The 27,502-nt window shown below is 38.4% G+C and overlaps 2 protein-coding genes across 3 annotated transcripts; one reads left to right on the top strand and one right to left on the bottom strand.

Moving 5' to 3' along the window:
• The first annotated feature begins 1,747 nt into the window (after positions 1–1,747).
• tspan33b (tetraspanin 33b) lies at positions 1,748–15,128 on the top strand. Its single transcript, XM_041997338.1, has 8 exons — positions 1,748–1,843; positions 5,402–5,459; positions 6,007–6,134; positions 6,974–7,048; positions 10,486–10,581; positions 10,972–11,100; positions 13,598–13,759; positions 14,870–15,128. The coding sequence occupies exons 1-8, from the start codon at positions 1,748–1,750 to the stop codon at positions 14,936–14,938; spliced, it is 813 nt and encodes a 270-aa protein (XP_041853272.1). The 3' UTR covers positions 14,939–15,128.
• A 354-nt stretch (positions 15,129–15,482) lies between these two features.
• On the bottom strand, positions 15,483–26,747 carry ttc38 (tetratricopeptide repeat domain 38). 2 transcript variants are annotated; one of them, XM_041997336.1, is made up of 14 exons: positions 26,646–26,747; positions 26,285–26,362; positions 26,112–26,193; positions 24,374–24,545; positions 23,474–23,647; positions 21,915–21,990; positions 21,568–21,687; positions 21,371–21,430; positions 21,091–21,129; positions 20,515–20,596; positions 19,996–20,161; positions 19,152–19,311; positions 18,604–18,677; positions 15,483–16,282 (listed from the first exon to the last, which is right to left on the bottom strand). In XM_041997336.1, exons 1-14 carry the CDS (start codon positions 26,673–26,675, stop codon positions 16,195–16,197), a joined length of 1,401 nt encoding a protein of 466 aa, XP_041853270.1. In that variant the 5' UTR covers positions 26,676–26,747; the 3' UTR covers positions 15,483–16,194. The 2 variants fall into 2 exon arrangements, with proteins under 2 accessions (XP_041853270.1, XP_041853271.1); XM_041997337.1 differs by lacking the exons at positions 26,285–26,362; positions 26,646–26,747 and having other exon boundaries at positions 26,083–26,193.
• Positions 26,748–27,502: the final 755 nt, after the last annotated feature.

Raw genomic sequence — 27,502 nt, 5'->3', positions numbered from 1 at the left:
AAAAAACTCAAGCCAGTCTCCAAAAAACCTTTACATAAGAAATAAATATGTTTATATTCTATGACAGCAATAAAACAAATTGAACATGTGCATTGATGCAGGTGGAAGCGCTTTGAGTGAAACGTCAATCACTCCAAAAGCAATACATGCAGTGGTGTCATATCTACCTTTGTATTTGTGTAAACACTCTACACACAATAGAAAACCATTTTAAAATGTGAGCAAAACACCATTCAGCTGGTTGTCAGTAATTTACACATTTGGTTTGTGATATAGAAATCTATATAAAACTTTTCAGATTAAATGAGAGACTTGGTCCAGAACTCAGTCTATGTCTATCTACAGTAGGCAGCTTGTTTTACCAGTATTAATATAGCAGTGGTTTGAGATCATAGCTCTCTATTGAGTTAAAAAGCATGATTTTGCAAATATTTTTAAGCCAAAATTCACAAAAGTGGAAGCTTCTCAGAAATCCTGTTTTTGTCAGTGATCTGTTTGACCATTGTTAAGAATAAAAATGGTGAGGTGGTTAAAGGACGGGCCCTCTTCTTTAGGTCTCATGTGTTTTTAAGTCTTAATGTTATGCTTAGTCAGTCAGCAGCTGCACATTTCTTCTACATACAAAACAGTGATGTCAGCTCTCTGAAGGTACCCCAAAATACACTCCTCCTTTAATAATACAACAGATACTACAAAATTTTGCATGCTTAAGAAGGACGCCTTCCCCTCGGCATGGATCCGTGGGATTATGCGTGGGGTTGTAACCTATGACAAAACAAAGATCAATCTCATTAAGGCTTCATGTTTCTCTGACAAGGCACAAAGGTACCTGAGGGACTTTATGTCCTTCTACCACTCTACAGGAGAACGAGAAAGAAACAACAACCTTATGATTATGTATTCACTGACAGTATTCCCACTGCCAAGGACAGTTCATGCCACATTTTGAATTTAATCAGCCAGCAGTCAATCTTTTATACATATACTCAAGTTTCCATGTTGTATCTTCTGATAATCCCTCTGGTCACTTTGACAGGTGATCAATCGTTCAGTCGAGTCTTACATTTTAATATCTTTGCTGACATTTTTTGGGCTTTTTTATTCTTTTAGTTATTATTTTGCAGAAATCCATCAAATTTACCCTCAAGCACAAATGGAAATAGCACAGCAGAAGCATTACAACAAAATATCTGATGCCATTTAACAACATTAGATGTTCCTTTTCTCAAAGATTTGTCATTGTCCAGCCTCCTGCTCTATTCTTTACAAGTTTACATTAGTTTTGAAGCCACAATTTGTACACAGGCCTTTTAGAAGCATTAAGCATTAGTACTGAAATACATGTGCGAGTTGTAGGAATATAACGCAGGATCTAAAAACTTGACAAAAATTGAGAGTGCATGAAGATGGAAAGATGATCTACACTAAGCAACAGAAAGTTGACAATAGTCCAAAGCTCGTAGCCATTCAGCTGCAGTCAGCCAGAGATATTTTTTGTGTAATCTGACCTGTCAGCCCACATGGACAGTTCTAGGTTCTGCCAGCATGGCAGAGCAGCGTCACAGATCCATACCCCCTTTTTTTAGCCAGCTTGGCCCCCCACCCTACAGCCAGCAAACAGCCCCTCTCATCACAGATTCACGTGGTAGTGGAGTATGTGCGGGGTGGGCTGCAGCTGGGGGCTGTTTTAAAGTAAAAATCGCTGTAGCTTTACGTTCCAGTGGGAAGAAAAAAGCATCAACAAGCAATGGAGAGGGAACTGAACCTGAACCGTGCTGAGACGTTCTCCTTTGTCAACCCCTGGATCAGATATTTTCTCTTCTTCTTCAGCTTCTTATTCTGGGTGAGTACAGTTGAACATCTGAAGCTTTTTTTTTTTTCTTGCTCCAGTATTGCACTGACAAAACTGATCTTCTGTCTCAGGACGATATATATTCTTACTATTTTTGAGCATACAAATCACCAGCTATCAGAGTTGTAGCTCTCAAAACAGAAAAGGAAGTCAGAAAGGAAAACCTAATAAATAATGAATGAGACAGTATAACACAGCTAGTACTCAGCTGCAACTAGCCCAGCTTTTCTGCTGCTGCCTATTTTAACTTTACTACGTTAATACACGGGCACTCAAATTCGCTTGGTTGCCTGTGGCAAATGTGGAGCGGTACAGTCAAATCAGCTGAACAATGACTCATCATGACACATAAAACACCTGGAAACCGTACATGGCTGCTGGTAATGTGTATCTGAATTAATTTGAGGTCTGTTTTATATAAAGCAATGATACAATTCAAAGAGGTGTCACTGAGCTGAAACGCTGGAGAAAACACTAAAAAGAATTATGTGCTTTAAAAAAATGTGTAAATGATTAAAAATTGCACGAATAGTATCTAGGAAAAAAATCTACAAATATAATAGCATTTAGGCAAAAAAAGACAAATCAGAGTTAATTTGCTAATCTAAGTATCGCATAGATGCATTTTTTAAGCTTAAACACATCATTTAAGGTCTATAATATGTTTTTCCTGAGTATATTTCATGTTTCAGTGTAAGTTAGAACTAAACAAAAGCAGCCAAGGGAGGGGTTAATGTTAAATGAAAAAAAATTAAATTGGTGAAGTTACATGGAAAAGTTGGGTTTTCTCTTATACTGAATTGGTAAATTTATGAGGAAAAAGAAAACCTAACATCTAGCAAATAAATTATTATTTACTATTATTTTAGCTTATAAAGTTATAAATTTGCAAGGGGTAGGCCATCTCCTTTCCACAAGATGCTACCAAAGAGTGGTATTCAGACTTATTTGCATGGGAGTACAGCAATAGGTACGATTATTACTCTCAGCCAAATGTTTTCTGCTAAGCGGTCCCTGTTAATGTCAGTACCTCTTTCAGTCCTGATGTTTATGATAATTCTGGGTTAAAAGTATTATTTTTCATTGTGAATTTACCACTTTAATTTATGAATATCCTGTTTTTCTTCATCCCCTTAAGATGATCATTTCCTACCTCGTTGTATTTTAATTTAAATTTTTGCCTTTTGTTGTTGTTTTTTTCATTGCTTTTGTTTGTTTGTTTGTTTGTTTGTTTGTTTGTTTGTTTGTTTTGTCTATCTGTTGGTCTGACAACAAGTCTACAAGAGAAAGTCCATCCCCCCCATCTGAACATGACAAACTGCCTCTTATGAAAGTCACTTTGCTCTTGCTTATTATTTCCATCAAATTACAAGTCCTGACAGCTCACATGTTACAGGCCTTTAAAAGCACTATTATGATGATATAATTAATTATATTTGTTTAATTAAGAGTTTAATGTTGAATCTTGTAAGCCCCAGTACAGCAGTGATGAATGTGACCAGGACACTGGGCAACCTGATCTCTGTTATGAGATGGCAACCCAATCCATGTCTCACTACGCATGTCCTCAGTTTAACCTCTTAGACACATTTAACGCTGTTGATCTGGCGCTTGTAATGGCACAAGGCATTTCTCTGACATCTATGCAACACGCTGTGAGTTTGAAGCCCATCCTGCAGTGGTTTTCATAGAAATTTCATTTTTGTACCTACCTTTAAGTCATGATTCTTCACTTTTCAACTTGGCTGCTAATCATGAATGTTTAAATATTAGGAGTAAAAAAATGCAAAAATGAAAAATACTTGGATTCAGAGCCCATCACATCTTCTGGATACAGTCCATCAAAAACAACAGCTTAGAGCTACATCCCATCTCAAAATGTATAATGGTGAATTGTGACACTTCGACCTAGTAGAACCCTTCTGGTGAGACAAGGCTCGAATAAGACAGTTAAAGAATGGGATACAGAGGTGGAGGAGATACTCTGATCAGTTATCCATCCATCAGGGCCACATAGATCCAAACACTCCTTTAAGGCTCAATCGTTTAATCACTGAGAGGCCTGATTCATTCCTTTGAAAAGCCTGAAAACAGAGCTGGAGCATACATTCACTCTCTAAGTATGTTTCCGTTTTTGCACACACGCATTGCCACCCTTATACTCATAAGCACACGCAGTGGAAACAAGATACTAGGGACTTAAATGGAGCGTGCACACACTCCTCTACAACAGATAATAACCCTTATAAATAATGTTTTCTAAACCTTGAAAACACTCATTAAAAAGAATATGTGCATCCTGTTTTATATGTTTGGGCAATTATTATCTTGTTAAGGTAGATTATTGATTCAAAAATAATAAAACCTACTATTTCAAAGCATCAATTTACCTCTCCAAAGCTCATACAGTATGGATTGGATATGAAGGCCAGTCAAACAAAATGTACACCTCTTCCACAGCTCATTATACCTCGGACCATGGTACCTTCTGACCCCCAGAAATCCAATGCAGTCTTTTCAAACAGAAACATAAACAAATCCATGATTATTAAAGTTGAACAAAAGCTTTTTTTACACACACAGACACACACACATAATTATTAATCAGGAGAACAGCTGTGGATCTGGAGGCTGGAATTGAAAGCCAAGTTATACAGGTTGTTTTCTAAGGTAAGACAAAGAATCAAAGAATGAGGGAAATTAGTTTTGACAATGCTATCAACGGAAAGCACCAGCAGCACCTGCTTTCGAACCACGTTGTATTTTTAACTGTGAGCATTTTGTTGAAGCAAATCTTACACCTTCTCCATCCTTACAGCAGATTCTCGAAACAATCATCTTACGTTCAGCACCGACACAGTTAAAGCAAGAAGGGAAAGCTCCTGCCAGTAATCACCACAAATCCCAAAGCAAGGTCAAGCTCTGTGAAAATTATATAAATTATTGTATAAACTGAAGAAAAGAGTGATTTTCGAACATAAAACCACTTGTGGACCAAATCTGATTTTATTAGTTTGTAGCTGCATACACACTTCTAATTTGAATGGTTAAACAAAGACCTGTATGTTGCACTTTTCCTAGCTGATAGCCACCTCTTTTTTTATCATAAACACATAAATGGTGCTGTTACTATGGTTGCAGGTGCAGTGCATAACTGTCATTGTACAGAAAGTCTTCCGTCTGTCCATACATCCATCCTCTAGTACACCTGCTCCATCATTCTCAGGATCACAGGGTGGGTGGAGCTTATCCCAGCACCTATGACAGCAAACATGTCCATCACACGGCTAAAGAGAATTAACATACAGCCATTAACATATTTATAACTAATTCACGATCTCCAAATGTACTAACATGGATGTTTTCAGACATTAGTGGGAGGAGGGGTTTGGCTCTGCTTGACTAATTGCAAATGTACATAGCTGGTGTTGAAATTTTCAAGCAGACTGAAGAACAGCCATAGCAACCATAATAGCAATTAGTGGGCTCAGTTTGGCAGCTTTTCTATGGCTAAATAAATAAATGAAGACTTCTCTTCTTTTTTCGCAGGTTTTCTCCTTGTTGATTGTTGCAATTGGGGTGTATGCTAAAGTCCAGAAAGCCACAGGTATGCACAGGACTTGCTTCCCCACAAATGTCTCAGAAAAAGGAAAACCAAATAAATAAATTAATCAAATTATCAACATCTGCTGTTGCAATGCTGCTTTTAAATTTTTTGAGTGTTTAGCCCAGTATTCTGCTGACTGGTAGTAGCCTATTTTAGATGAAAACCCCTTTGGTTTATCCAAACATCATTTTTATCCCACTCTTTGTAGGTTAGATTTAAGCTCTTTCTTTAGTCTACCTGGTGTCTTTATTTTCACATTTAATTTGCGGTATAAAGTTGATGGACAGCAAAAAAGATTAACCTGTGCTAATCCTAGTGATCATGCCTGGAATCGTGTATAATCCCCTGACAGATAATTGATGGTTTTAAACTATGAGGGCAGCTAGTGTAGGGAGGGACAAGGCAAAAATAGGAAACAGTGTATGGGATGCAATTAATTTAAATAAAGATTAGAAAGCGGGGTAGGAAAATGGAACAGGAAGTGCAGGTGGAAAGCAGCTAGGTCAGCAGCTATTTAAACAGAAACTGTTTTCTGTTTTTCTGCCAGACACGGTGCGGGACACATTCCTGATCGACCCAGCTATCATCCTAATTGTGGTGGGGGTGGTCATGTTCTTCATCACCTTCTGTGGCTGTATCGGAGCCCTGAGAGAAAACATTCAACTCCTCAAAACAGTAATAGTCCAAAAAAACACATTATTAATATTATTACTGATATTTTGATTCTGATAGATATAAACTTACTCAAAAAGTAAGGACATTTGTGTTTGGTCAATTATGTTTCCCCTTTAATAACACCAGTTGGTCTGTTATTATACACTGTTGGAAAGCCTGATTAGTCACCTTTGCAACGAGGTATAACATATAAGGATCTCGCATCTGTGGAATGAGCAACACATGTAAACATGTGGGTAGTATCCCCAAAAATGTGCCAAATTCCACACATTATTGCCTTGTTATAAACTGCTAGTCTTCCACTGTAAAAAGGGAAGAAACAACACATGTTGACCAGTTTTACACTGAATCAATCTGACACCATCAGCCAGTGCAGAATCATGTGGACGATCCATGTACAGCCACAACTCCACACCTCTTCCTTATGCTGGTCACATTTCCCAGTGCTCAACCAGGAGTTGTGGAAGGTCAGCCAGTGTAGCTGTGTTGGTCACTCGAGCACAACCAGCAACGCCAAGCTGAAACCATAAATATTCAGGTGGGTTGAGGTCTACCAACACATTTAGATGGGATTCCACAGAAGCATGATCCTAACAAGTATACCTCGATGTAGAGGTGACTAATCAGGCTTTCCAACGATGCATGAAGACCAACTGGAATTATTAAAGGAGAGAAACAATCATAATCAACCAAACACACATTTCCTTGTGTTTTGTGCTATGTTCATGTGGCTAAAATTACACTGAATCCAAAACCAAAAAAAAAAAAAAAAAGTTAAATATTTTATGTGTGAAAATAACTCAATGATTTCAATATTTTTGGTCTTTTTCTTTCTCTAGTTCTCCTTCAGCCTGACATTGGTCTTCCTCACCCAGCTGGCTATAGCAATTCTGGGCTTCTTTTACTCTGATCAGGTATCTGCCTCTTCAGACGTGATTCTGTGTTCTGGCTGAGTAATTCTGTAATATGAGGTCACTCAGGTCACACTTGGTCTCCAGTTATCACTCACAGCAACAACACCACCATCAGCTGTGAGCCACAATGATTTAGTACAGTCTTATCCAGTCTTTAGATGCTTTGTACACTTGTAAACTACACAACATAGTAAAGTAAATGTTGTGTAGACAGCCTCAGTATCAATGTCTGCAACAAATGGGAAAAGAAGCAGAAGATACATAAACCAGTTAGTAGAAATGAGAGTTTGAGTCATTATCTATAAACCTTCAAAACGCCAGTCTCAGACTGAAAAGAAAAGATAATCACTGGTATAAGAACCACTAGTACTAATTGTACCAGTGGTTCCCAACCTGGGGTTAGGGACCCCCCCAAGGAGGTCCCCGAAGCTGTGAACATTCAGAACCATTGAGATTAATGTTCACACATTGTCCCTATTTCAAAGAAAAAAAGTCAACTCTATGTTGTTAATTTAACTTTGGCACAGGACTCAGCCAGAAAACGTTATTTATGGAGAGAATGTCACTTTTGAAAGCATAAAACCAGCATGGTGCCAGGCCGGGGTGGGGCAGAGGGTCCATGGCTTTTTAGTATTTACATGAAGGGGGTCAAGGAAAATAGGTTGTGAACCACTACCCCAGACCGCAAAGTCATGAGTCACACATATACACAACATATTCACACGCACACACATAAAGAAAAACACATGCACACACATGTACATAAAATTGTGTCTCAAAAGTGCTGTCCTAACCCCCTCCAACCGCATCAGGGAAACTAAGACTGCAAGTTTAACCCAAAGCATCCTGTCTGTGACCCACTGGAATGCCAAAGGGTTACGTAAAGATGTTAAGCCGAAACAAAACAAAATGTTAATATAATATAATATAATATAATATAATATAATATAATATAATATAATATAATATAATATAATATAATATACAAAAATATTTATTTGAAAGCTTTACTAAAAAAGTTAGTCTTAAGCTTTTTCTTAAAAAAAAGAAAAATATCCACACTCCCAGCTGCCCTCAGGAAGGTTGAGGACCAAAGAAACTTCTCCAAATGTTTTAGTCCCCATGTTAGGAGTAAACAAGAGACCAGCCCCCGATGACCTGAGGGCTCTGGGAGGCTCATAATCTAAAAGCAAGTTGGACAAATACTTAGGGTTAAAACCTTTAAGAGATTTAAAAATGAATAAAAGTATTATTAGAACAAAACTGTAGTCAGCAATCAATTGGTGATGTGGGGACACAGCCACACGACTGAAAGTGAAAATCTACGTAATAAAGCAGCACAAGAAATCTTTTTTTTGTTTGTTTGTTTGTTTGTTTTATAATAGACTCTTGAAACTAAACATTTTATCCATCTTCATGGTTGTTGTTTGTTACACTGCTTAGGACTGGTTTGCAGACATCACTGTACTTTACATTCATTCATTTTTTACAGAACACAATCCTGAAGGATGTGATAGTGAGGCTGAAATCCCTTTGGTGGCTTCATTTCAAATAAGACAATTAAGCTGCAGTAAATTGGGTTTCTGGGTGAGGAAGACCGCATCTTATTTACGTTCCACAAGTGGAACGCGTGTCCATGAAGATAAAGACAAGCTGTAATAAACCAACAATATCTGGATGATTTTTTTTCCCACTTTTTATTGTGACTCATTGTTGTAAAGCTGTAAACATTCCTAAATGAATTTTAGGCTCCATGAGATGACATTAGTTGTATTTCTCTTTTAAAAATACTAAATTAGGTAAGCAATAAAAGATTCACTTTTATATTTTGAGGTTTTGGCATCCTAATACCACCTTCCTAACCTGGCAGGGAAAACATCTCCCCTCTAAGCATCTACTAATCCCCTTCAGTAGCATCGCATTAGGGCCCCAGTGAGAATAAAAACAACAGGCAGCAGTGGTAGCATTCCCTCCCATCAGTGCACTGCGGCCTGATGGCTGGCGATATCCCTCCTCCCTCTCGTGCTTTCTATCGGTGCTCGGACTTCCTGCTGCTAAACAGAGCAGTTTAACAACCCTCCAAGCATCCTTCCTCGCTAAATGATTCAGATGCTTCAGCACGTCAAAATGGAACAAAATGTTCCATTTCAACAGCTTCCTTAAAGGAGACTACGCAGCTAATGACAGAGGGTGACGATGGGCTGCAAAGCCTACGAGCCAATGATGCCATGTGGAAATGTAGAAACAGAGAGAGGCAGGGTGAAAGTAGGGGGGTGCTGTAAAAAATACCCACACTATTTAGCTAAACTACTCCAGGATAACAGTATTTATCAGCATAACCTGTTCCAGTCTGCAATTTGAATAGCTCACAAGCCTTCAGCACACAGCTCACAGAGGTTCATTTCGAGCTTAATGAAATTTTAAAGTTCGGCAGCTTATTAGCATACAGTGCCCCTATTAGCATTTATTCTATATGAGCTCCGAGAGTATAACTATGGCCCCACTTGTTTTTTTATTATTTTGTTCTTTCTTTTGGTTTGGGGGGGTGGTTATAGAATGATGAACGTCCTCACCAAAACTGTCCAACTAGAATAGAATTTTAAGGCAAGAACCAACTTCTAATGCATTTAAATGCTAATTAAAGAATAATCATTCAAATAAATGTAATTTATAGGTCATTGAGGTTTTGTTTATTCAGCTCGCATGAAGTTAAGAATTACATTATCCAAAAAATAGCTATGTTTCAGTAATTTTCTATCACACATTAAACCTGCTTTGTACAACATGTTAAGTGCATTCATTTATCATGGCATAAATGGTTTTATTATCATTATGCAATTACTGCACTTCAACTCCAGCAGCTCTGACGTCGTCTTAACACACACACAACAGGAGGATTTTAGAATGCCAACAAAATGGTGTTATTCCATATATTTTCATATATGCTGAGCAGACCAATGCTGCATGAAATTTCACTACAGCCTAAAACAATTATGCAGCTTGCATGCTCCAAGAAGACCTCAGATGCACATTATATGATATTATATGATATAATGCAATGGTACACTTTTCACATTATGACTGTACTGACAAAACATTACATAAAAGTAGCTCAAATATAAAGGACGATCACCTGATTGACAACTATTAAAAAACAGTGTTAAGTTGGATTAAAATGATCCCAGCTATGCTCTGATGGGATTTCTACAGCATCAGCTGAAAGGAGGTTACACATAGAAGCACTTCACCATTAATGCACCTGGAGTAATTGACAGATAATTAATTCTCAGCCAAGGCATAGACATCTGTAGATTGCTCACCTCTGTCCATTTTAATTAAGCTTTTACCTTTTAACTCTTGATTTCTTTACAAAGTTGGAAATGTTGACAGTAAAACTTTTACATTGTCTATAAATGACACCATTTCCCTTCTTGTAGACCCGGGACGCTTTAGGAAAGTTTGTGAAGAAGGCCATTGTGCACTACAGGGATGACCTGGATCTGCAGAACCTGATGGATTACATCCAGAAAGAGGTGCTCTGGCCAATTTCAGTTTGATCGAGTGGTTGTGTTTGTGTCCACAGCTATCCAAATCACAAAAGTCTTTGAATTGATCACAGTTACTGGCTTATTCAATGTGTCTCAGCTCTAAACAAAGCAACTACAGTCAGTGAGCACAGAGCTATATACCTCACGTTTATTTATTTTTGCCCTTTGTGAGCATTTTCCACATGAGTGCTTCACATAAACATAAACTTCCTGCAACTCTGTGGGTCTCTTCATGTGATATTCCTCTTCCATCTGCACATACTGGCACAAATGTGAGCTTGGGCTTTCCCAACGGAGAAGCCCAGACTGGTAGGATGTACAGTACAGAATAAAACTATATTCCTAAATTTCTTTCTTTCTTTCTTCTTTGCTCAGTTCAAGTGTTGCGGGTGGAACAACTACACAGACTGGTCTTGGAACCTCTACTTTAACTGTACGCATGAAAACCCCAGCTCCGAACGCTGTGCCGTGCCTTACTCCTGCTGCACTCCTGTTCCTGGAGAGGTGTGTTCTTTTCTAAGTAGCCCTATAACACAGCATGGACAACCTGGTGACAACACATTCACCTGAAAATGAGCAGGTCTTAAAAGAAGCCTTATCAGACTGATGTTACATGTTGAGGTGGCAACATCTAAATCCTATTTTAAAAAAAAGGTTTCTGAGTAATGTGAAGTAACTGGATGAGAATTCATTGAATTTTCTACAATAACCATGAAATGCATCAGTTAATAAATTATCTACAAGCTGAAAACAGGTTTTGACCTGTAGGCATGTGAAACGGACTAATCAAAGTTCTTGCGATGATATAAAAAAAGATGTTTCGCTTTGCTTTTACACAGAAGCAGATAAGATGTAGATAAGATCTTGATATGATATCTTTCCAGTCATGTAGACACAGAAAAAAAGATTAGCCTGGTCCCAAACCACAGCATGTTTTGTATCAGCATCTGAGATTTGTACATGTCTAATGGTTGTACGTATCTTTTATTCTCCATTATCTGAAAAACTAGAGATGAGGATGGCATACTTGCACTCCCAGAACTACCCTGATGACAGCCAACCAGTTTGCCCTTTAATGTGCTGTAGAGAGAATCAATATTTAAGGGGATCTATAGATCCTATCCCTGAAATATCTGGAAACGCTGCATAAAATATGGCTATAAACAGAGTGGCAAATAATTCAGAACCTGTGTTTAAATGATAGTCCAAAGACAACATATCAAATGTTAAAACTGACATTTGTTAATGTTTTGTGTTTTTTTGTTTTAATTCTCACTAAATTTGATATCAGCTGAAAAAGTCGAGACAGGCCTATTCCACACTGTGCAGCATCCTTTCATCAGGATGGAAATGTTAAACAACTGTTGTTCTGAAAGTCAAACCATTTTCATTTTTTGCTTAATACAGAATTTCAACTGCTCAAAAGCCATGAGGGCTATTTTTAATTTTTACCATGGGTAAAAAGTCCAGACTGTAAGCAGGTCAGCTGAGCACCTGGACTCTTACAGCTACAGAGCCATGAGGCTGTGCATTCAGAATGTGGTTCAGCAGTGTCATCCTAAATTAGGCAAGGTCATCCATCTGAAAAAAAAAAACAAAGCATACATATTCCTCACAGATATGCAAGTCAGCCGTCTCCAGACCATCTATACCATAACAGATGTTGGCTTTCGAGCTGATAACAGGCCAGATGGTCCTCCTTGGCAGCAACAACAAAAAAAAAAGAAGAATCAGTTATTTGGAGAAATTTCCATCCTGTAATAGAAGAGTTCTGACTTGCATGTCCAGTGATGAACTCTGTTCTTCAGAAGTGTTAATGAGCTCATGCAGTGATTTCCACTGCACAGCTGTGGTCTGTGTGTTATGCAGTGCCACTCAACATCACAACTATTCAGAACTGGTTTTCAGCCTGGTCCCTTGCATTTAGGGATTTCTCAGGACTATGACTCATTCAGTCATCAAATCCTCTATGTTATAAATGTTATTCTAGGATGCTGAAAACCAAAATCAAAAGTAAATTTACATAATGTTTGTTTTCAAGGAAACACGTTTACGTTTGATCATTTGTTTTTGTAAAATATTCAATTAAATATAGGCAGTAAAGTGTTTAAAACACACTGTATCCTGTCCCTGTTGTGCAGTGTAGTTCATCTTATTTCTCTTTAAAAACAACCAAGGGAATAATATCTCAAAAAAAGCCAGAAGAAGTCCATCAACACAGAGTAAAAGCTGTGCTTGTGTTTGGGTTGATGTGTAGCAGGTGATCCTGTTCAACCAGAATGTAATGGACATCAACAGTATGCAATGCTGAGTGCTGATATACTGTCTGATATGCAGGATATTGTAACAATAGCAGCCATTTTAGCACTGGTGCCAAGCGGGATTTCTTTATGATACTTTATGTTCTCGTGATCAAAGCCAAAGCTGCTATGAATGTTGTACTCATGCATTCATGAATACATGCGTTTGAACTTTGTATCTAATCACTCTGCAGATTTAAAAAACCTAAAGAGTTCACGTAGAGCTATCACTCTTACATTGATTAAACATCATGCTACATGGAAAACAGATTACAGCAACCTTTTCCAACACGGGAGAAAAATCAATTAATTAAATGACACAAGAGCTGATGCAGTGCTGCAACCTGCTGGTGCCAGCCTGTAACTTCACGCTGCATCTGCACGGCTGCATCTGCACGGCTGCATCTGCACGGCTGCATCAGGGGCTAAACGATCTTCCTTGTCACATCAGATATACAGCGCTGACTTGCTCCCTTGCTGTTTCTTTTCCTCCTTTTCATTCTAAGTCATTAGCCTTTTGCAACTCTGCCTTCAGTGTCACAAGCGTAATATTTTGTCAATGTAAAATATTACAAGCTGTGTCAAAATAGCAGCATGAAAGTGCACCCCTGAGAAGAATTTTATAGTGAATGAGCTTTATGTGGCATTCAAGGTCATCTTTAAAACTCATGTGTCTTTGCCTCCGCCCATCTGTCATGCAGGCTGTGATCAACACTATGTGTGGCTTTGGGGTTCAAACCCAAAACTACTTGGAGGCAAACAAGCTAATCTACCCAGTAGGCTGTGCAGATAAAGCAGTGATGTGGATTGAGTCTCATCTGTTGCTGGTGGGAGCTCTCACCCTGGGTCTGGCTTTGCCTCAGGTAACTCCACACATTCATATCATTAATGCACACAGTGCACTAATGAGATAACAGGCAATTCAGGGCCAAAAACACTAGTTTAGTCTTAAATAAGATCACACATCAATGTAGGCATCAAAGGTGGCTCACTGGATAAAACAGCACCGCAATCAACATATTGACTGGACCTGCTTTATTTAAGATGATTGCACTGCACTGATCTAGACCTATAGACTGTATGTGACCTACTCTCCCCTACTCAAGTTCAGATTCCTTTTCCTGTAGAGAGAAACAAATAATAAAGGTCACCTTTTAAGGATTCTGGAAAAGGAGGATTCTGGGAAAGATCTGATTTAAAATGAGGGGTTATACCTCGATACCAGCAGCAAGGCATATTGGAATGAGACTAACGACACATTATGCATCTATTACACTACCTTTGATTAAAAGTGCAGGTTATTATGCAACTTAGGAAGACTGTAGGTGATAATGCAACATTAAATGTCTAAAAGGGGGCAATATTGATTATATCCTTCTACATACCAAGAAAGGCTGAACAACACACCTAAAATCCCAAAGCAATGACTGCTTCTAATATCTCAAGTCAGAATGTTAGATTAACCATGAAATCTTATTAGCGCTTGTCAGGATCAGCCTCTAAACAATTACTCCACTCACTTATCATAATGACTGAGGTACTATCACACAACATGCCAGTGGATCAAACTGAGCTTAGAGCTGCATCTGCCCGATGGGGTCCCCAGTGATCTGCCCATGAGTCCTGTCAGAACAGTTGCATCAGTATTCAGCTAGCTTTGAAGTGTGGTCAATTTAATAGTGATGTGTTCTTTTTCATCCAACATAGCCCGAATAAACACTTATTGACTTTGAATTATAAGCCATGTTAAATTGTTAATCATTAAGAATTTGCCGTCCAAAATGTGCATTCTGGGATGAGAACGCTTCAGTCCTGCAGCGACTCATTCTAAACCATCTATCATTTAAAAATATTTTCTCTGAAAGTCAAATGAGCATTACAACTTCCCTCTGAGGGACCTTGAGATGCTCAACACAAGCTGCAGTTACCAGAAGTCTTTTCTGTAATCTTAAATGGCTGCTGCTGTCCTCTAGATTGCAGGCATTGTGCTTTCCCAGATCCTTATCTCTCAGATCCAAGATGAGATTACCTCAGAGCTTTGAAAGCAGAAGGACAAGATGGGAAGAAAAGACCTTACAGTACTTCGCTCAAATCGTCCTACAAGTGCAAGGACTTCTCTCTTTTCTTGCTTTTTTGTTTACTGCTACTGTATTAATGTTAAAGCATTTTTCTTAATCTTCACATGTTTTTCCCTTCAGGCAAACTACTGCAATGCTCTGTTTTCATCCAAGTAATCACACACCAACAGCAAAATGTATATTTATTAATACTGAATGTGGTTTTTGTATGAAAATTTATCATTTAGACATGCTTTTATAAAAAATAAAGTTAAGTGAAAACACTTTCTGTATGTAGTAAAAGTTATTGATAGAATATATACATGTATATATATGTATCTATATATACATATATATATACACACATATATACACACATGCATGTTTTATATATATATATATATATATACATATATACACACACATACATGTTTATATATATATATATATATATATATATACATACATATATATATATATATATATATATAGCCAACACATTCACCATAGTCAAAAAACTCCAATCTATTCTTTATTTAACATGCTTTCAAACACATTGTTGCACATAGAAAATACATTGACATTAAAACACTGTTTACACAGTCACAAAGTTCTGCACTCCTCAAGTCATAAAAGACTTGAGAAACAAAAACACGTAATTCAACTCACTGATCGACTGTATGTACTTCTAGTTAGTAAATGTAGTTAGTACTTCCTCACCATTTTGTGCTTACTTGGAAAAACAACATGGTTCAAGCAGCTAGTTTCACTTCCCATCAGCGACTACACTGAACTATTTCTTATTCCAGCCATACAGAACAACACAACCACTTTCTAAAGCTACTTTGCAGCCTGTTACACCAGTTAATGGCGCTTCTTTTATTTATTTCCCAACATTTTTACAGTTAATGTAAGCTTCATACACATCGGTGATTTACAAAATATTGACAAGGCAGTGATAACATGACATTATTGAAGCATAAACAACAATTAAAAAGAGGAATCTTACAATATAAAACTTCATTTATATATTTTCATATTTTTTACTAGATTATTTATTAAGAAACAATTGCACATTTTAGGATTTCATATTCAAAAGGCCACAAAGCCAAGAAAAGAGCTGTATAGTTCAACAGAATCAAGTTCGCTGGAAGTCTCCTAAAGCACAACAGCAGAACATCAGATCACAATGATGCTTTGATGTTTTCATACAGAAACTGCTCGCACACCTTGCAATCACTCTAGTCATGAAGAGCCAGAGCTTTGTGCATCAGGCGCTGGGTCAGAGGCGAGTTGGGTCTCATGGCATCGCGCTCCACCAGAAGACATCTAGGGAAATTTAGCACAACACAGAGGACAGTGCACAGCGATCAGTACAGATTCAAAGAGACAACAAGCTGAGGGGCTAAACCAATCAATACTGAAAGTATAACATGGTGTACAGATGGAGGATGTCGGCTTCATAGTGAGAAAAAAAAAAAAAAAAACAGCTATTCCTTTGTACCTACAAAGAAAGACAAATAGAGAAAAGTGGAGTGGACAGCCATCCTAACAGCAACTTCACAATTTCATGATGAAATCCAGCCCTTAAATAATGCCAGATCTTGGTAATCTACAAGCCTTTCCACATTTCTTTATATCTTTAAAAAGTCATAAAAAGCAGACAAACTGAAAATGCCATATGACATATGTGTGTAGTAGAAGCATTTAAACCTAAGGGACTAGGAGTTAGGAGGTTAAATAAAAGTCAGGTGTGTGCAAAGATCTGCCAATACTTAATCCTCACATCTGAAGTGTATCATGGCATTTAGGAGTTTGACATTTAAATCTCCCCAAGAGCAAGTTGTAGATAGTCCAAGGTCACAAACAAGCATGATCTAACTTCTAAGTAACTAAAGGGATAACTCGCATCAGCTGATGATAATGTGCCATCAGGACAACTCGCTCTGGTAGTGAAGTGCATGGCAGGGTTCCAAGACTGAAACAACTGCTCTACAAAAGCAACATTTCCCTCGTTCTACAGCTTGCTAAGATCACATGGGTAAGCTAGTAGACTGCTGGAAATGTTTAATGGATAAGTCCAAAATCTAACTTATGGGTTAAATAAAAGTCCCTGTTTGGAGAGAGGAGCAGGGACCTTATGGCATCTGTGAAACATGGTGGTGGTAGTACCATGGTCTGGTCCAATTCTGCAGCAACTAAGCCAGGACATCTGTTCATCACCAACAGAGTAATCTGAATTAAACCAGCTGATCTAAGTGAATATATAAAGAAATCTGTCTGGGAACTAGATAAACACACAAGCTGTAGGAGCACAGTTACAAGAATAAGTCCAAGTCTTGATCTTAATTTGACTGAAAAGTTGTGGAAAGAACTGAAATGAGGAAATCCTTTGAGGAAACTTGAATCAGTAAGTTGAAAATGCTCTGCACAGGGGAGTGGAGAAAATTCCTCTAAGCTGATGTGCAGCAGTAATCACCCAGAAATATGCATTTATGGTCTAAAGAGGAGATTACAGTGTAGAAAAAGTCTATTATAAAGTATTGCAAATGTCTTGAGTCCCCCCACTGATTCTTTATATGCTGCCAAGAAAACATAAAGAGATATTTAGAAGCTCTTCTTTGGCAGTTTGCTGCTTTTTGTTCTGTTCTTTGTCAAAATGATCTCACACAGCTTCAGTAATTTTGAAGATCAGGCTCTGGGGAGGATTCATTACTCCACAGGATTTGTTCTTCCCGGTTTTCAGTCCAGTTCTTGTTTCATTCTTTCCTCCCCATTGCTCTTCCTTAAAGAATGGCTTCTTGACAGCTACCCTTCCATGGAGACCATTTCTGATGAGGCCAACAGTAGATGGCTCAACTGAAGGACCAGATGTATCTCTGCTACCGTGTCAGACCTTTGCTGGATTTTCTCTTTTTTCCTTTCACATCTTCTGTTTGTCCTCCAACTGTCCAGTTTCAAGATTTTTTAGTCACATGCCGCACATCATGCTGTGATATGCCACATCTTCAGCTAATAGCTCTCTGGGAATCACCTTGTTGATGCAAAAATACTATTTTATGCCTGTCACAATGGATTATTTCAGGCATTTTTTTCTGGATGAAAAAAATAAAGAAATAAAACCAGAACAAATTCCATTTGCAACAGGCTGTTAGTAACAAAAAGCCTGAAAATATAATTTTAAATTGGTTGTTTGCCAAGTTATCTGTTATGTGTAGACACAACACTGGTCTTTCCTTTGATTGAAGAGGCATTTTCCATGATTGAATGATTCATAAGTCAATGTTAGGAGGCTTAACAAAAAAAAGAAAGAACATCTTTGCCTTGAAAGTGGCCGGCTACACGGACTGGTCAGAAACAGAGAAAAAACAGCCGGAAAAAAACTTTAGAAGACCTTCAAAAAGCCTTGGGGACTATTGTTTAAGACCATTTTAAAAGATTAAAAGAAAGTCTGACTCCTTGGAAACAAAATATAAAGAAATCAAACTTTGCTCAGCATGATAAGTCTAACATGGAAAGTGCATAAAAAGGTCTAAAGACAAAAAGTTCCATCTGACCAGTTAAAGCAAAGACAGCAAAGTTGCACAGCACTCTAAATGGAAACGACAGAAGCATTCTATGTTTGGTCTGAAATCCCAGTTGTACATTACCTTCCCAGCTTCTGGTGATGCTTACTCTCTGATTTCATGGCTGCATGAATAAGCAGTTGACTGAACAGATCTCTCTGTAAAACAATGAACCATTAGTAAACACAAACCTTTACAAACACAATAACCTCCAGCTCTTTCAGTTATGCTTTATGTACACTGTAGAATCTCTGGGAACTGCTTCTCAAACACAGAACATAAAATTCACAAAGTCCATCAGCAGCCATCACAAAGATGTATTATTCATACTTTGGTGCACTGAGCTCCGCATTCTCACACACTACAAAAACGTGGTGTGTTCACAGACCTAAAGGCTGCAGCTCTGAAGCAGTTTGCTTTACTTCTGCTCAGATTTTTACAACAACAGGGACTTCTGCTTGCTCAGGAAAACAATACAGTATGATCAATAATATCCAAAGAAAGTAAAGCCTCAAGGCTGAGAGCTTTTCATCTGCACAAGAGGGCTGCTGTTAGCTTCATTTCCATTTTGTTAGACTTTTTATGTCTGTTTGTTTTTAGTTTAACCCCGTGATCCATTCTGTTAAACTTACCTGTGCATCACTACCACCTATGTCTACCATGCGGTAGCGTAAGGGGTACAGTAGCTCCACCGCTTGCTGGTAGTTGCCCTGGCCATACTCCATCATAGCCTTACACATCGCTATGCCGACACTCTCAGCCAGCTGATGCTGCTGATTGTCACCAGGTTCTCTGAGGAGAGGTTTAAAAAAAATAAAAGAAGTCAATGAAAACTGTAAAAACCAAAGCCTCACACGGATATTAAGGCATTTTTCTGCTCAGATATAAAAGCTGCAGACATCTATGTAGGATTCATGTCATTGTAAAGCTAAACATCCCATAATGTTGCGAGAGAAGCGTGGATTATCACTCCGAGTGTCTGCTTTTGACTAGAAAAGTACATTTTATCATGCTGTACCAAACCAAGGTAAGTAAAGCTGCATGGCAAATTTCAGTGATGGACTTAAACAAAGCTTAAAAAAAGTCTGTAGCTCGTTTGATATTCAAAGTAAAGCCGTGCGTAAGAGAAAACATACCAGAATTAACATTAAAGAGGTTACACAACATTTATTCCATGAAAGAGAAAAAAAACTTTATGAACTTATGTTCAATAGGAGCTTTTCTGTGGTGTAAAAGTTAAATAAAAGGAGAGGAAAGGCAGAAAAAAAGCCTGAATGTGCAGCAGCAGCTACTGGTACATCTGCTGCAGAAGGGAGACCCCTTTACCCAACAGAGAAAGCAGCTTGGAGTTCTCGCTCTGTCTCACATCCTACGCTCAGACACGTTTCATTTTTACATAAGGATTCTGCTGCTCTTACATAAGTCTGTCAGAGGACTGAGGTGTGCAGTGAAGAGAGGAAATGCTGCAGAACTTACTTAGCTAATTCCTGGAGGCCCTGAAGCAGATGCTGAGTAGTTTTGGTCTCTTTAGCTCCCAGAGAAGCCATAAGAAAGTGGAGGTCGTTAAACAAAGTCACGTGATCATCAGTGTGAGGCTGGGTAATCTGGAGCAGTTCACGCCAGCGGTCCTTTACACACACACCTGTAGCATGTTGCAACAAAAATCGTCGTCATGATGCCAATTCCTCTTAAAAACCAAAAATTAAAATGTGGTAAAAAGTTCTGCTAATTATCCCAAATTCTGACACAGCACTTGACTGTCAGATTAATGAGGTATAAAAACTGAGATTATCTCCCCTCATTAGCAGTTTTGCTTTAAGACCAAAGTCTTAAATGAGATGTTATGATTTCCCGTCAGCTTATTAGCAACATATAAACAATGTTGCATCACTTTCATCAAGCATAATTTTAAATATTTCTTACTACAGATTGGCATGCACACATCCTGAATCTAAAAATGTTTGTGTACCCCTTCTAAACTAATCCAAGTCCTACCTTCCAGTTCTAATCTGCAGAGCATTGAACAGGCATCCACGGTGTCCAGCATGGATCCAGAGGCTTTCAAACGTTTGAATACCTTGTGGAAACACCGCACACAGCCACGCATCATAAATGCTGTATGATGTATAAAGCGAGCAACACATTAAAAACATAGAATGATATTTTTTCCAAGAGTTTAACTTTTAATTTGCGGATTCTTAGATGTGTTTAAATTTTTATACATTTCAGCTAACGTGACGTAACGATTTCAGACACAGTGGTGGTTAAATGACCCCAGAAATGTTCTTGTGAATGTTCTGGACATAAAAATAGCTCCATTTAAACAGTGTCCTGTTTTCAGTGTGTCTTTAAAGAAAAAAAAACTTCAGCTTACACTGAAATGGGTGTGGGCGGATCCTTGGCTCTCACATCTTTATAGCAATTCAACCTCTGTTTGTTCACACTTAACCCTCAAGACCCACAAGCACAACATTTTGCTTTTCGTCTGCTTTTGGAGCGTGTCTGATTCTTAAAGGAATTCACAGAGGCATGCAGGTAAAGTTGTGATGCAAACCCTCAGTATGAACCAACCTGAGTGTCATATATTTGCAGAGCAGCTTCATATTGCCCCTGTAGAGGAGGAAGAGAAGGTGAGCATGAATAATGTGGTTTAGAAAGGCCTCTGAATTAAGAGATAAGCCAAGCTGATAAATGGTGTTGCATTCATTCAAACTCAAATTAATCTTACAAAATAATTAAGTCCAGGTTTCAGATTGCCATGGGGGAAATGATAAATACAAGTTCCACAAGCACTTCTGCTGCCATCTATTCATCTTGACTGAAAACAAATCCATTACTGTATTATCCTTACCTTCTCAATGAAGTAAAGAGCCCAATGCCAGTAGTTGTGACTGGCCAGAACGTCAGATACCTGGAATTAAAAATAAAATATTGCAGGTATTTTTCTACTCAATTTGTAACTAAACTGTGTGACTCTGATCTCTACAGTGTTACTTAGATGTGATCCAGAGGAAAAAGGCACTGCCAGGACACAATAAAAAGTAGTACCTGCCAGTCTTTTTCTCTGCTCTCCATAAACACCAAGCCTTTGTCCACCTCCGCCCTCATCTCATGGACATGGGCTACAGAGTGGACAGACCAAGCGTCGTCTGGGGTCAGAGTGAGGCCCTGCACAATAAAAGGTAACACAGATGTTATTTCATTCTGAACTTTATGCAACCATCTTTCATTTTAAATATCCCCAATCTTATTAGAGAGACCAGAGAGACGGCTGCTCTTTAAGCTTTACATGGTCAGAGTTGCAGAGGTGAACTGACTTAACAATGCAGGTGCAGATAGTACACGGCTACAATAACAACATCTAAAGAAAACTATTACAACAAGGAGAATCTCACCTCCATTGCCACTTTCAGAGCCTGGTCGTAGAAGTGAGTCTCAAGGAGGCCAAAGGAATACAGCCCCTTCAGATAGCTGAGAGTAAACACACACACACACACACACACACACACACACAACCTTTCACTGCAAATTCAGTGAGGCGAAAGTGTTTGCTCATCTATTCATTTTAAATAGGAAGATAAAAAGAAGGTATACACAAATAAATTCACAGCCTGGCCAAAAAGAAAAAAAAGAGTCCCCACCTGGATTTAACTAAGCTAACAGGTGGGAGCCTCCTATTGGATAATTCCTGCAGGGTGATCATCTTCCAGCTGCAACAAGTTATTTAACCCCAACTGATGCAATTAGCAGCTTCCCTTTTCTTAAACAACTATGTGGAAAGACACATCCATGGTCGTGGAAAAGATGTTAGTCTGTTTAAGAAGGGTCAGATCATTGGCATCAAGCAGAGAAAACATGTAAGGAGATGCAGAAAATACTACAGCTGGGTTAAAACTGTCCAACACATCATAAAAACGGGAACCATCGTCTTCTAGGAAGAAATGTAGTCAGAAAAACATCCTGAATGATGGTGATCGCTTAAACATTTGGTGGAATCAGATGGAAGAAAAACAGCAGTAGAACTCAGGACTTTGTTTAATAGTGAAACGAAGAACATTTCCACATGAACAATGTGAAGGAACTCAAGGGACTGAACAGCTGTGTAGCCATAAGAAAAGCACTAATCAGTGAGACTAACCAGAGAACAAGGCTTCAGGTTGCTAGGGAGAATAAACTGCTACGGCTGGTCAGGTCTAGGTTTAGGTCTAGGTTCAGCAACATTATGTGTCTACAGAATGAGGTCAGCTGAAACCTGAATATACTGAATGAGCAGGTTATTCCATCTTTCCTGATGAAACAGCCACATTCTAAGATGACAAAGTCAGGATTCATGGGGCTCGGGTTGTGACAGAGTGGTTCAGGGAACAGGAGACATAATTTTTTTACACATGGATTGGCCACCACAGAGTCCATACCTGATGGGTCATGGTTAGCGCCTTGCATGACAGCTTCGGCCATCAGTGTGTGTGAATGTGACGTATAAGTCAAGCGCTTTGGATAAAAAAGCGCTATATAAGTACAGACCATTTATCATTTTGCACAGTGGTTGGACTGTCCCATCATCGACACAAGATCTTGGAGAAAAATTAATGCAACACTGGATGGAAATAAATCTTGTGACATTTCAGAAGCTTGTCGAGACGATGACACAGAGAAGCTGCTACAGGAGGTCCTACCAAATATTAGAGTGTGACCTTTTTTTTTTCTTTTTTTGGCCAGGCAGTATACACAATACATTGATTTGCTATAAATAAGCAATAAATAAATAAATAAATAAACCACTACATTACATGTATCTGCTGACAATAAATATTCTCATAATAAAGGATTTTTCTCTTTTTTTTCTTTGTAATATACAAATCATTCTAACTGATGAATGATATAGTGTTGTTCTGTCTGGTCATGAATTGCCCCACGAGGGACACATGAATGTTTTAAAAGCTTTATTTCGTACCTAGACAGAGGCATGTGAGGTTTCCAGTGGGGAAGCACCCTGGCCACAGAGTCCCTCATCGGCGTTTGGGCTCCCATGTAGAAGTAGGCATCATGGGAAAATTTGAGAGCCAACATATCCGTGGGATGGTCAACCAGAATATCTTCCCACACCTCACAGGCTTTTGGATAATTTCTACAAGAAAATGTGAGTAATTGTTACAGACTAGCATAATTCTGAGTGACAGGATGCCAAAGTGAGCGTTCCAGAGGAATCACAGATGCTACTGCACACAGCCACGCACATTAGAAACCTCTGAAAGGCCGAATCCTGCAAGAAAACAAAATGTCTCTGCAACAATACCATGGGAAAATAAAACCGTAAAGATGAAATACAAGTATTACTTCCCACACTGTGAGTCAGATTTAAAAGAGACTTCAGTGTAATATAAAAGCTGAATTGGGTTAAATCTAAGGCATGTGACTGAATCATGTTGGGGGATATGAATGAAATAAATAACCAGCATTCATAAAGTTCTGTTTTATGTAAAAACAAGCGACACACTGAAACTCATACCTTCTCTAATGAGACCTATTACTGACTTCCCTTGAAACATGCAAGATTAGATTAATGGAAATTTCTCAGTGAAGGAGTTATAAACCGTTTCAAACAAAGAATATGTTTGTATATGTTCTTTGTATAAATCTTTAAAGAAATTCCACCTACTTCATAAAAGCATTTTTCTTAGAAGGAACTTTTGTTCTGTGCATCTAGAAAAAGTGGCTCCCTGCACAATAAAAAGGGATTTCTTTTTTTATTCCTTTAAAAAAACAAAAAACAAAGAAACAAGTCTCTCTGTGATCCCTGATAACTGGTGGTTTTGAGAGCCCTGTTTGGGAAGCGCTGGCCTCTGGGTCTTACCCGTGTGAGAAGAGCTCCATTGCTCTGACATGGAGCTTCTCTCGGGGTGAGATGTCCTGGCTGCTGGCGAGCTCCACCGTTCGCCTCACAGCGCTGGCCAGACGTTCATTCAGCCGGGTGCTGCTCGTTGTCGCTACCAGCTCCAACCCCGTACTGATCACATGACCCATAACTGTAAGAAAAACAAGTTTTCTCTTTGGACTTTCCTAATAAACAAAGCAATTCACATAAAAAGAATCACATGCAAGTTGCAAAGGTTCTGGGACTGAAGCCAGATAGAAAATAAGGCACAATTTGAACTACTTTACTTCTCTTTTTGGTGTTAACAAGAGCTAGAAAACACAGTATGTGACCAAAGGAGGACCATCGTATTCTTGCTGTCTTTAAACCACTTTTTGACATAATTTACCCACCTCACCTGAGGCCTGTTCCTCTGTGTAGAAAGCTAAGTTCTTCTGTCCTGTAGCTAGTCTGATGCCGTCTAACTACCCAGAGTCAGTTTTAATAAACAAATGTGTACATAATGATACACGTGACTTCAGCACCTAAGAGCCATTAAAAAGAAAATCCCTTCATTTACACCGTTTTCACAATATTAATGTTTTTCAGCTGAAATCGATGTGACCTTGTGATAATGAGAGGTGGTTCACTTATAAAGTAAACTAATCTGAGCTTTATATAACATCTCTGAAGAGACTGAACCAACACATAACCAAATCTGCAGCAAGTGCATTTACTCATGTGGACATTAAAGGTAATAAAGGTGTGAAATCTATCCATTGTACAAGGCTGAACCTAACCTTTCAGTCAACTGCCTGTTAGGGCCATTAGAGGATAAAAAGTCTACTCCTAAAAACTGCTGAAAAAAACAATACAGATTAATATTTTTTCACTTTTTTTTGCTAAAATCTTTCAAGCAACTTCAGGTCTAATCAAAACTACCAAATGAATAATTATTTATTTAAAATTATTTTAACCCTTTAAAAGTCAATTTGATGACATGATGTCACTGTTTTTATTAAATATTATACACATAAAACAAGTTATTTCTTATATAATGCATGTCTGGCAGCAGGGGACTGTTTTTATTTATTTATTTTTATTCTGATGCATGGTTAATGTCTTTTGCAGTGTCACCACCCTTTTGGTTCCTTAGAGGAAAAAAGTCCTGCTATAGAAACATGACAGGTTAAATCTTTACTATATTTAAGACTGATCTTCAAAAATAAACAAAAAATAAAAATCATAAAAACAGTGACATCATGTAATCAGATTAGAATTTATAAGATTAAAAAAATTTGTGGAATTACATATCTGGTAGTTTTCATAAAGACTAAAGTTGACTGAAAGATTTGAGAAAATAAGAATAAGAATCTGTAATGTTTCAGGAAAATTTGTCCCAGTGTTGACTTTAAAGAGAAACACGTCCAGAATGGCAGGAAAATGACCTGAAAGGAAAATAAAATTCCACAATGACCTACAAGGGCGAAAACATCTGTGTGTGCAGACTGAAATCATGTTAGTAATCGGCTTAATTTATTTATGTGACAGGAAATTATGAGTCATAATAATTCATTTTAGCTAATTGATCTAAATAAAATGTGGAAGTGACTAAAATCAGTTAGTGGTGAAAATGGAAAAAGACACTTAATTAAAAAACTACTAACTACTGTAAATACTTCACTATGAAAAAATGAGCTTTTACTCGCCTTTTAGTTAAAAAAATGAAGCCGTTTACCAAAGTCAGGGTCAGCTGTCTGCATGGAGGAGATGCTTCCTTCAATTCCACCCAAGGTTTCATCATTTCTCCATTTTACATACTAGAAAGCGAGCAAAGCGGAGATATCGCATCCATTTTATGCAAAACAGCATCCATGGCAGTGAGTGTTTATTTGCTTTTCAGGGAGCTACCTGTGTGAGAATGGCATCATACAGTTTGCAAGCCTCGTTGCTGCTGGTGGACAGAGTCAGGCCCTCAGCTTTCCACGCCTGGAAGGAAAATTAACAGGGAATTCTGGATTTTTACGCACATGATGACACCTTCTTGCTTTGAAAGTCTAAACTTCACTTGGTCAGTTTATCTTTTCCTTCTCCTCTCCCACACGGACTGTTAGTCTTTATTTTCTCCACACTTTCGTTTCTGCTGACACCGTGAATCCCAACGTCACAGCAGCGCGCATCGATCCGCGCGCAACTTCATTTTTCTACAAAAACAACTTTAACTCTTCGCTAAAACATTTACGTCTGCGTTGCTTTAAGCTTCATTACTGACCTGACAGTCCCTGAAACTTGTCTGGGTCATCGTGAAGGTCCGGCAGCTGCACTTCGTCCAACTTTCAACCTCAAAGTTGTCAGATTTAAAGCGGAAATTACTTCTGTGTTGTTCTCCTTTCACAATAAGTGCATGTCCAGAGAGTATTTCAACAACATCACGTTGGGATGAGAATATAGATTATATTTTCTTTTTATCCCTGGCCGTTTGTCATACAGCTAAAACAAAGATCCTCTTGTGTTTTTTAAAGCTATTTCTTCCTTTTTGGGTCTGCAACACTGAAACTACAAATGTTTAATACATGCTCCAGAAAAGGTGCTTTTAACACCTTATCAAATGCGACCTCATCACACTCTCATACGCGATATATTAATATAATGATATAGTGTTAAATATTACTTTCTCGTCAAAGGGCACAGAAGTGAAAAATGTCCAGCTTTTCATACACTCCTTTCCTCAAATTCCTCCAAACAAATGTTAGTTTGTGGAAGTGGATAAATAGTCAAGTATCAGCTTGAAAGATTCTGCCATGAGAAACTGTGGGTTGAGATTAACAACCAGGGATGGTCCAGGGTTTCTATGCTAGAGATGCTACAGGAAGCACTGCAGCTTCTTCCCTCATACCTCTCCTATCATGGCTCTAAACATACAAAATAAAAAAGATTCATGCTGGGCTGCACAGTAGCGTGGTGGTTAGCACTACAGCCTCACAGCAAGGTCGCTGGTTTGAGCCCAGGCTGGGGGATGGTTCAAACCTGGGGGCCTTTCTTAGCATGTTCTCCTCATGTATGCATGGGTTCTCTCCAGGTGCTCTGACTTCCTCCCACCATCCAAAGACATGCATGTTAGGTCAATAG

The sequence above is a fragment of the Melanotaenia boesemani genome, chromosome 10 (assembly GCF_017639745.1).
Source record: "Melanotaenia boesemani isolate fMelBoe1 chromosome 10, fMelBoe1.pri, whole genome shotgun sequence".
Taxonomy (NCBI): Eukaryota; Metazoa; Chordata; class Actinopteri; order Atheriniformes; family Melanotaeniidae; genus Melanotaenia; species Melanotaenia boesemani.
Note: the sequence above shows the minus strand (reverse complement) of the source record. Positions and strands in the feature narration are given on the sequence as shown.

Coding starts and splice junctions, on each gene's coding strand:
- tspan33b (XM_041997338.1), top strand. CDS start 1,748: ATGGAGAGGGAACTGAACCTGAACCGTGCTGAGACGTTCTCCTTTGTC. Junction 6,135..6,973: donor ACATTCAACTCCTCAAAACA/GTAATAGTCCAA, acceptor TTCTTTCTCTAG/TTCTCCTTCAGCCTGACATT. Junction 13,760..14,869: donor TGGGTCTGGCTTTGCCTCAG/GTAACTCCACAC, acceptor GCTGTCCTCTAG/ATTGCAGGCATTGTGCTTTC.
- ttc38 (XM_041997336.1), bottom strand. CDS start 26,675: ATGACCCAGACAAGTTTCAGGGACTGTCAG. Junction 23,648..24,373: donor ATGGAGCTCTTCTCACACGG/GTAAGACCCAGA, acceptor ATTTTCTTGTAG/AAATTATCCAAAAGCCTGTG. Junction 18,678..19,151: donor TAGGTGGTAGTGATGCACAG/GTAAGTTTAACA, acceptor ATTGTTTTACAG/AGAGATCTGTTCAGTCAACT.